This window comes from Ovis aries, chromosome 12, assembly GCF_016772045.2.
Source record: "Ovis aries strain OAR_USU_Benz2616 breed Rambouillet chromosome 12, ARS-UI_Ramb_v3.0, whole genome shotgun sequence".
NCBI classification, from domain to species: Eukaryota; Metazoa; Chordata; class Mammalia; order Artiodactyla; family Bovidae; genus Ovis; species Ovis aries.
The window spans coordinates 71,354,920-71,366,180 of record NC_056065.1 but is presented as its reverse complement, the minus strand read 5'-3'; the positions used below and the strand labels follow the sequence as shown (position 1 = coordinate 71,366,180).

The 11,261-nt window shown below is 36.3% G+C and overlaps 1 protein-coding gene across 1 annotated transcript in view; it reads right to left on the bottom strand.

Annotated features, from left to right (window-relative positions):
• Positions 1–5,110: 5,110 nt before the first annotated feature.
• Positions 5,111–11,261, bottom strand: part of SLC30A1 (solute carrier family 30 member 1) — a 7,613-nt gene continuing 1,462 nt past the window's right edge. The window contains exon 2 of the mRNA XM_027975969.2: positions 5,111–9,870. Within this exon, the coding sequence (XP_027831770.1) occupies positions 8,966–9,870 (905 nt within the window). The 3' untranslated portion in view covers positions 5,111–8,965. The remainder of the gene's footprint in view (positions 9,871–11,261) is intronic.

Here is an 11,261-nt window from a genome sequence, read left to right as displayed (position 1 = left end):
ACAGAAAGAATGGAGAAGAAGGAGGAAGAAAAAGAAGGAAAAAGGTGGGGAGTAAGAAATAAGGGAATAGAATGCAAACTGGCTAATGTTTATTGAGCACTGAATGAAGGGCAGTAATTGTTCCAAATGGTTTATTTATGTTGATTCGTTTAATCTATAACAACCCTATAAAAAACACTTCTAGTAACCTCATTTTTCAGATGAGAAAGCTAAGGCAGACATCTTACCAAATGTTACACAGTCAGTGAGTCTGGGATTTGAAGCCTGGCAGTCTGACTCCACAACTAACCACTTTGTATACCATGTAATTTGAAGAGCCTCCATCACTCAGTTCTCCTACCCTCGTGTCATAGAGTAATTGGCTAAAACATTTAGCATAGTGCCGGAACACAGAATGTGGTAGAGAGGCTTCCCTGGTGGCCCAGTGGCTAAGATTCTGTGCTCCCAATGCAGGCGGCCCGGGTTCAATCCCTAGTCAGGGAATTAGATCCTGCATGTCACAAGCAAGAGAGCCCATGAACCACAACTAAAGATTCCATGTGCTGCAACTAAGACCTGGTGCAGCCAAAAGTAGGGGAGGAAGGCACATGCTCATTTTTGCCCCGTGTGGTCCTCACAAGAACCTTATAAAGGATGTATTATTCCCATCTCACAGATCTGAAAACTGAGTCTCCAAGAAGTACCAAATCAGCCAAGGCCATATTCCTAATAAGATGTGGAGGTGAAGAACGGGCTAGAGAGAAAAGAGAGAGGAGGAAGGAGGTGAGGAGGGGGAAGCAGGCTCTAAGTGGAGCGAGGGGAGACAGGCGAAAAGAAAACGGAGCCTGCGGTGGTGAGTGCTGCTCTATAGTCACTTCAGGGGGCCTCCAGGCTTTCCAAGAGGACATCTCTAATCCACACAAAGCTGATTCACTCACCCTGAGCTCTTTCTTTCATTCAGCTGGGTCCTGTCACAACATACGAGGAAGTCTGGACTCCCACCAAACCCCTTAAGGAATTGCTTATCCCTGAAGCTTGATATCACCCACATAAAAACTCAGACCACATGCATAAAGAAAACCCCTGATTGTATTTCACGTATTCAACCTTAGCATCTTCTTCCTACGTTAAAACCATATATCAATGTTTCATTAACTTACTTATCCAAAGAAAGTGATTGCATAAGCATGAAACAAAAGCTATACCATCATTTATGGCATCTGGCTCTTTTCTGATAAAATTCTATTTATAAGTTAGTCTGTACTTTAACTTCATGATAGCAAAGGTTTGGTAGTAATAAATACAGAAGTTTAATGTATCAATCATATTTATGCGCTAATAAATGTATATTAGTTTCTTATTGCTGTTATAACAAGCTACCACAAACTTAGTGGCTTAAAACAAGACAAACATACTTTACATGTCTAGCGGTCATAAGTCCAAAATGGGTTTTATGAAATAAATGCAGGCATCAGTAGGCTGCACTCCTTCTGGAGGTTCTAAGAGTGAATTGGTTTAAATTAAAGTCTCACACCTCCCAGTTCACACTGGGAGGCTATTCTGAGACTGTTTAAATCAAAGTCTACAAATAACAAATGTTAGAGAGAATGCAGAAAAAAGGGAACCCTCATAAACTGTTAAGGGAAATGTAAATTGTTAATTGGTGTACTCTTATGGAAAAAAGTATGGAGGTTCCTTAAAAGACTAAAAATAGAACTACCATATGACCTAGCAATTCCACTCCTGGTTATATACACTGAAAAAGCAAAAACACTAATTTGAAACAGTTAGATGTGAACCCCAACATTCGTAATGGCACCCCACTCCAGTAGTTTTGCCTGGAGAATCCCATGGACACAGGAGCCTGGTAGGCTTCAGTCCATGGGGTCGCTAGGAGTTGGACACAACTGAGCAACTTCACTTTCACTTTCATGCATTGGAGAAGGAATGGCAACCCACTCCAGTGCTCTTGCCTGGAGAATCCCAGGGACGGGGGAGCCTGGTGGGCTGCCATATATGGGGTCGCAGAGTCGGACACGACTGAAGCGACTCAGCAGCAGCAGCAACGTTCATAGCAGCACTATTCACAATAGCCAAGACATGGAAGCAACTCAAGTGCCCACCAACAGATGATTGGATTAAGAATATGTGAGATATATATTCAACAATATATATATATAACCCTCTCTCTATATAACAACAGAATGTTAGTCATAGAAAATGATGAAATTCTGCCTTTTGCAGCCATGTGGATGGACTTAAACAATATTAAGTTTAGCAAAATGAGACAGAGGAAGACAAATACTATATGATATCACTTATATGTGAAATCTCAAATATGATACAAATGAACTTATTTACAAATAGAAATAGACTCACAGATATAAAAAAATAAATTTATGGTAACTAAAAGGAAAAGGAAAGAAGGAGGGACAAATTAGGGGTATGGATACAAACTACTATAAATAAAATAGATAAGTAACAAGGACACACCATGTAACACAGGGAATTATGCTCATTATCTTGTTATAACCTATCTGTGCTCACACTCAGTCCTGTCCGACTCTTTGAGACCCTTTGGACTATAGCCCACCAGGCTCCTCTGCCCATGGAATTTTCCATGCAAGAATACTGGTGGGTACCATTTCCTCCTCCTATAATGGAACATAATCCTCAAAAATACTGAAAAACTATGTTATATGCCTCCAAGTAACATAATACTGTAAATCTATACTTCCAAAAAATAAAGTGCAGATAAATTTTATCTAGAATTGTCCTTGACGTTTTCACAATTAGAAGAAAAATTAGGATCAATCCTTAAAATTTCTATTTGAATATTCAAATCCATACTTTAAGGGCACTGGTTTTGAACCCCTTTTACAATGCCAGAAATTCGAGTCTTATACTCCAAAAAAAGATATGGTTTCCATGACCAATTCAGTTGGCGACATCTGCACTGCTTCCTTAAGCAGAACAATCTTCTTAACCTCTCAGAGGAGTTCCTGTCTACCTGGTCTTTTCAATGGCTGTAAGTCTCAGAAATCAAATCTTCAGGTTGTCTATTTGACTCTGTAGGAATGGAACCTTGGTTCTTGGACTTTAGGATGGGACTGAAGTTCAAACAAAACACAAAGAATCTATGATACTCGGTCTGTGTAAAAGGAGGAAAATAGAGATAGCATTTGGATCATGAGGGAGAGACTGGAGGAGTCCCACTGGGTCAGTCCTTCATGGTGGTCCAGGGCCAGCCTGCTGCCCTCGGAGACATTTGAAAAAGTTGGGGTGTATTGATTTTGAGCCGGGGGAAGTGGAGGAGCTACAAACACTTGTGTGGAAGGAGGTTGGGTTACTAAATTCAGCACATGAGACACTTCTGTACTATGATACATTTTCTCACCCAAATGCTAATAGCATCTGTCGAAAAGCAAATCATCTTCTACCTCCATCTCCTCATTCACATTTAGTTCAATCACCTCTGCTCTCCAGTTCTCCAAATGGCCAGTTTTCAGCATAAAAAGTGATGTAGGCTATAGGTGTTTGTGCTTCAAGGGGAGCAGTCCCTACCTTAAACAACACTTGTACTAATAGTGGCTTAGCTGACTGCTTTGTAATGATGGCCACTGTCTGCAAGGCTAGACTGAAACCAAGAGACATTAACTTCTAAAAAATAGTTATTCCTCTGCCACATGTAATTTGAATGACACACCATAAGTTCTGATTTTTCATCTGGTGACTATGCTGATGTTTTTTGTAAATATCATATGCTGTAAAATGTATTTTTTTTCCCCTTTGGCCCATCTATTGCTGCTTGTTGCATGAAAATTTAAAAGAATTCTTCATTCTGAGTTTACTTATGAAATAGGTTGTTGACAGTTCAAAGTAATGGGAAAGCATGCGACTTGATGCGTTCTAGATCTCTTGCTCCATTCCAGTTCTGGCTCCATCACTATCTGGATGCCTTTGGGTAAGGTACTTGATATCCGTTGGTCCGCCAAATGGGAATAATGGAAATGTGGCTAACAGTTTGTAAGGATTAAATGAAAATGTATGTGGCTGGTAGGTAGTAACTGCTCAGTATACTTTCGCTGTTAATAGTGTTATTGCTATGTCCTCTTCCACACCTGTCATTCCTCAATATTCTTTCAAACACCTTTGAATGCTTAGTGTGCTAGATTCTGAGCAAATAAAGAAGATAGCTCTGACCTCATAGAATTTATAATCTTTAAAAAGGAAAAAGGTTTGTAAATAAGCAAATGCAACAAAGTGCTACACTACTTGATTTAAAAGAGAAAAGGCTATACAGGCTATAGTGAGGAGAGGGCAAAAATGGTCAACTCGGAAGGCTCAGAAATGTCTAAGGGATTTCTTTAAAAGCAACACTGTCATTGACTTTCTTAAGCATATTTTCATCTAATTCAAAAGCAACAGCTCTCATCCAGATGTGCAATGCATAGTACATAAGGTTTTAGGAAATGTTGGCAGTACTTCTGGAAAGACCTGGTAATTCTTTCTGAATGATTAATTGTAAGATACATGCCAATAAGAAACACAATGGGCCAAAAGGAGTGGTTAAGATACCACCGATTGTATTGATGCACTGATCTCAGAAAAGTTCAAGTATGAAAAAAATGTGGAATCAATTGTAGTAGTCTCCTCTGGTGCTGTAATTCAACACTGGATCTTACAATTAATTGTTTGGAAAAGAATTACCAGAAAACACAGTCCAGTAGTCTTCTCTTGGGCTTCACTGGGGGCTCAGATGGTAAAGAATCCGCCTGCAATGTGGGAGACCCGGGTTCGACCTTGGGTCAGGAAGATCCCCTGAAGAAGAAAATGCTAACCCACTCCAGTATTCTTGCCTGGAGATTTCCAGGGACAGAGGAGCCTGGCGGGCTGCAGTCCACAGGGCCGCAAAGAGTTGGACATGACTGAGTGACTAACACACACACACACACACACACACACACACACACACTTTTAGTCTCCTCTTATCCAAGTCCCCCAGTGGTTGCCTGAAATCATGGGTAGTATGATATTGGTTCAATCCCTGGTCTGGGAAGATCCCCCATTCTCCAGAGCAAATAAGCCTGTGAGCCACAACTACTGAGGCCATATGCACAAAACAATGAAGTAGATATTAAAATTAGTTTATTTTTCTACTTAACTTTTAATAAATGAGAAGAAACACAGTAGTCTGTCTCATAAAGAACATTTATAATACATAACAATCCATAAAGCCTCATGGTGAGGTAGGAACAGCTTTGGAAAATAACGCACAGTCAGAAACATACAAAAAGTTAGGTAAAATGTTGCAGCACTAAAGACATTTTATCTGCATCTGCTTTTCATGAGATGATAATTGCATTTAACTGTGCCACATCTGGCCCAAAGGACACACTGTGGCAGACACAAAACAACACAACATAGAAGTTTCATAAAGAATCACAGAATAATACACTGATACACTTCATTGTGCTGTTTCAAGGCAGAACCATAACATGGCAATTTGTGTCTTTTTATATATAACCACATATTAATTGTATGTTACATTCCCTTCAGTATCTTTTTGCCAAAGACACTGAACCATAAAGTTTTTGGTTTAAAAGTTTAAACTGAATGACATACAAAAGGCTCCTGTGCCAGTGAAAATGACTGCTAAGTATTTCAGAACTTGTTAGTAAAACTAAATAGCATTGCCACATAATAGCAGTAAAGTTACATCAAAATAGTGCTATTATAATTCCCGTTTCAGATGGTCAAACACTGTATGACAGTTTCAATTTAAAAAACAACGAACCCTCTACCTTCCCAAGTTTTAACACTGTTTTATGACTTAACTGAAACTCTATTAAAATAAATATTTCTATATTGTAGGATTCTTCTCCATATTTGTGTATGTGTGAACATCTTAAGACAGCAGGTAAATGACATTTCATCAAATGATATTTGTTTATAAACAGTAAAAATCTACAACTCAATACCAGTTAGCCTACTAAATACTTCATATTAGGTTCCATAGGCCTTTTCCTTCAGAACTTTCAAAAATTCAAAATTAACTGAGGATGTTAACAAGATACAAACATTAATAGTCATCTACTTGTGATTTTCCAAGGTGTTCTTGATGCAAATTCTTCCTGGTCAAATTACATACCTTAGTTACTCAAACATACTACTTTCTAAAATGTTAAAATACACACAACAAAGTTTCTGAGTTTTTTACTTTTCCTTTAGGTTCTAGTTCATACTTTATACAGGGCAGATGCTCTCTGAAAAAAAAAATTTTATTAAACAATCATATAACTAAAAGGTGACAATGGAGAATTAAATCTCTCTCATCACTAAGGCGGAATTTAGGTTGGAAAAAAATGTCTGGGTTGGTTTTAATTCAGGCACATGCAGCACCTCCATCTTACTAAATTGAGACAACAGACACATTTCTAAACACATATTCTAAATACACTGATCTTGCTCAAATATAAAAGAGCCAGCAGGAGAGATGCACCTCCTAAAACTGATGCAGTGTTATAAAACAGCATTTAAATATTGGGTTTAAGTCTCCTAATAATTAATGGAATTTCCCTCATTTTCTTCCAGGAAAGAATAAACTATTTTGGAAAAGACACTTAAATCCCACAATATTTAAATATAAAAGCATTTCTAAAAGATAATGCTAATATAGCTAAAAATGGGTTAGAAAGTGCATTGTAAAGAAATAAATAATTCTCTGCTAAAACTGAAAAGGTGGGTCAGTGCCCACTGATTTTGCTATTATGACAGAAATCCTTTGAAAAAGAGAATCCTATGGTACCACTTTGTTACTTATGAGCTACTTAAAATTATGAAAAGTGAAATAACTAAAATTTAAAGGCTGTTACTTTCAAAGCACTTTGAAAAAAAAAAATAGCCCTTGTCCCATGCTTATACACCATTAAAAAAAAAACTTATTTCAATTGATGTCTTATGCCTTATGCAACCTTTAATTGACCCAATAGAGCATTGTAAAGAAAACCTCATTGAATGTAATATATATTACCAGTTATCCTTTTATATCACTACTGAAATATTTCTGTAACATAAATTATTTTGAGATCTTCAAAAAATGGTAAATCAGGAATGTACATGATATAATTTGAAGCTTTCTCTTGTTCATTCATATGAAATTCCAATTTCATGTTTTAAAAAAAAGTTTGCAAAATTCCAAGTAACTACCAGTTTAGGAATTGAAATATACAATATCAGAAGAGTATTAAATGATAAAGATGTATTGCAAATTGGCAGGTTATGGTTTTCGCCCATTATAGTAAATATGAACTTACAAACTGTGTTCCTAAAATTACCTCATTCTCAATGGAAAAATCGGGTGTTCTTAAACAGGCCCATTGCCAGCAACAGGCTTATACTAGGAAAAAATCACACCATCTACCATAAAAGATCGTCCCTTTAAAAAGTTAACTGTCAAATGCCAACGTTTTCATCTTAAGACCCACTAAACAATGAATTATTTCAAATCCCAAAAGGTAGCCATCCCCAAAGTAGTCAGCTATAAAAGGTACTAAAGTAGTCAGGATACCTCGTTTCTAGAAAAATAGAGCTATACATGATAACTGATATTAATATTCATCCTTTTGAGGACAAAAATCTAGTTTCTTCACAAAGCATAATCCCTCTATCAGAAAAATATAACTTAAATACCGTTAAATAATATTTGTGTATGGATTTGAAATCCATACAAAGAAATAGCCAAAAACAGTTTCCTGTATAGATACTATGACATCTTGCAAAATAAGCCACTATTGGAAGGTCTGAGCAATGTCAAGACAGAATGACTTATAGAATCTCAATTATTAATTTTGTCTTAACTAATTTTGCTTTTTGACAGTTTAATATCCAAACCGCATTAACCTTCAGATTTTTCTCTCAAGTCAATGGCTCTTGGTAAAGCACAAGCATTGCTGGTTGGGCTCAAAAAGCTATTTGAATCCATTCATAATTGGTCACTGTGAAATGACTCAAATTATTTTTAACACTCACAATTTAAAAGATTAGATTAATAAGCTTTCATTTAACATGTAATTATTAAAGTCTTAAAAATATTTATTGTATATATTTTATGAGTAAACTTTCAACTCTGTTTCTAATGCCAATCTTTCAAAGAAAGTAATGCTGGTGAACACATTCATCTTTTAGGCTACCTTTGTTTTTTGTTTTTTTTTTAAAAAAGTTAAAATTCTCAGAATAATTTAGATATGTAGTCTGATTATTAACTTACAAGAATCTAAATATTTGATTTGGTAAAACTTCCTTCCCTGCTCTTACTGTCCATATGCCCTATTATAGGTATACTAGTTCAATTTAATTATCTATTAGAATAATACTCAGCAACATAGGATACAGAGGAGTAACTGATCTTCAGTATCATAAAACCCCATGTGAAGAAAAAAAAGAACTTTTCCTAATAATATTCATGAGTCATTCTTAAAATATGCTGCCATTATGCTATGTAATGATCTCAAAGGGCAAGTAAATATTACATAAAACATCAAAGGAAACAGACCTGTTAATTTTTAGAGTTCTAGCAATTATAATTCTAACAAACAAAATATAACACTGGGGGAAAAGAAAAGCAGAGAAATTCCAGTAACAATTTAAATTTATTTATCCCCCTAATTAGTTTTTTACCATTGAAAAACTGGAAATCAAATAGCATTATGTTATATAAGGTTTATACTTAAACAAAAATGTAACATAGTGTTAAAACTGGCTTTCCAAAACTGTTACAGCATAGCTGTACTCTGCACTAATAATCACAAAGTTGTAATATAGAACTCTGTTAAGCAGTCCCATTATGTTCTTACAAAAATAGAATTAAACTGTGTGACCAGACAAGGACTTCAATTACACTACTTGGCAAACATAGAATTTCAATAGAGTCTTTTTTCCTCTTGCAGTTTAAAGCAAAAGTCAAACATCACATCTTTTTCAAGACTCACAAAGATGATTCAGGTTGTTTGTTTGGCATTTTTTTAATCTCTATCACAACAGCAGGGATGTTTTCAACTTTAGTCCTCTTGGGCTGCTTCTCTAGATTGTCACTAAGTTCTAAACAAGAAATGCTAACTGATGGGGCCTTTTCTGCATCCTTTCCAGACTGGGCTTGTGGCCGTGTCCCACAACATTGCTTCAAAGCACACTGAGTTCTGCAGGCAAGTTCACACGGGACTACACTTGACTTAGAGCCTACACTAGCAAATTCAGGCTGAATGGTGGTAGCGTGAATTCCGTGATTATGGAAAACGTCTTTAATGATCTTAGCCACCTGCATGTATGATGTCGGGTCTTCACATTTTATGTGAGCAGTGGCAATGATTCTGCTTCCAGCAAGTTGCCAAACATGTAATTCATGAACTTCCTCAACTCCTTCAACATTTCGAAGTTCTTTTATCAAGTTTTTGATATCAATTTGTTTAGGAACAGTTTGGAGAAGAATAAGAGCAGACTCCTTAAGCAATGGATAAGTTGTGTAAAGAAGTATACAAACCATTACAATACAAAGAGTTGGATCTAAATACAGTACCCAGCAAGGACCAGCCTCTTGAACTGTTGCCTGAGTACTATTAACTAATTCTACAAATGCTTTGCAGGGGTCAGGTGTACATGGGTTCACACAAATCTCCCCTTCAGGACAACCTTTCCAATTAAAGTAAAAGACTAAGGCATTTACTACCACAATCACTGAACCCAAAGCATCTCCAAAGACATGCAGAAAAACTCCACGCATGTTAAGTTGTCCAGTCTTATCTTCATCCTCTTCCAATTCCACCTCTTCGGGTTCTCTGATAAGATTCCCATTCACTTGTACTTCCATTGCATCATTTCTGGACTTTTCTGGATCTACAAAGAAATAAAAATTCTGTATCAAACACATCTTAAGTGTTTATATAAACATTCTTGCCTAATTCCATTTAAGAGATGGAGGTGAAAATTTTTCATAAAACATACGAAGAAATGTGCTCAGAGCAATTTAATATAAGTTGACATACTGGGTACAGGCCAGGATATATGGTCAGGGGTAAATTAAGTATCATCATTAAGATGATACTCCTTTCTCATACTCCAACCTCCTACCTTCCCACTTCCAAATGAAGTTTACCTTTTCTGTGGGGTCCTGGGAACATTCTATACTTGTTGGTATATATCAAAAACAACAAAATTGAATGCTATCACCCCCAAATCATATGCAACTATGGATAAGTCTAATACAAACAGCTGACCTGACACAGAGCTCTAGTCACTTTTCATCATTAAAGCGTTAAGGTTAACTTTTAGACTTTTGTCACTTATAAATGATAAGAGTCCCTTGATAGAAGGGGTTTAGAAACTGACAAATCAACCATATAAGCCTATCAACAATCACACAGAGACTTCACGAAAAGTTGGAACTAAATGATCACTATCTATCCTACTAGCTCCTTTTAAGGAATTATACACACCAGAACAGCTTAATATTCTTTGGAATAACTCCTTGCAGAGTAGAAGTGAGAGGAAATTCAATTGTTTATTAAACGTTTTCAATGTACAACTTCAATTTCATTAACATGATATCCTGAATCCTAGAAAGAGGAAAATTGTCTATGTAGTGTCATGCGTGTGTGGTTTCACACAAATAGGTAAACAGAAATTGATATTTCCATATAAATGGAAAACAGTGGGAGGAAATACACCAAGCTATTAAAAATATCACTGAGATTGGTTAGTAGGGCATTAGGATGATTCCTTTTCCCATCTCCTCTTTCAACACCTATTTCCCAATTTCCTTCCAAGAGCACTTAATGTTTAGAATGAAAACTACACATTAAAAATATAAGATGAATAAATTATCATCACTTTTACCTTAGTACAGAAACGACAAATCCTAAGTGAAATGTTAAAACATGCCTTCCGCAAAAAAAAAAAAAAAAAAAAAAACCCAAAAAACATGCCCAGACAGGTCTTAAGTCTAGGATTTTCAGGATTGGGTTTAGACTTTAGAAAATTAACCGAAACATGCATTGCTGTTCATAACAGAAACCTTTAACCAAGATTTTGAGTTCAGGAAAGACAATCACTAAGATCGCTCTGAATACAACATTAAGAAACTTGTTTGAAGGGCAAAAGCGCTACTTGGACAGAGCAAGGTTCCAAACATCCAACAACTAAGGATCAAATCGAGATTCTCTCCGGTTTTCCAAGAGGGCCAAGAAATTTAATTAGGAAGCATTGCTGATCCTGCTAACGCCAAAATC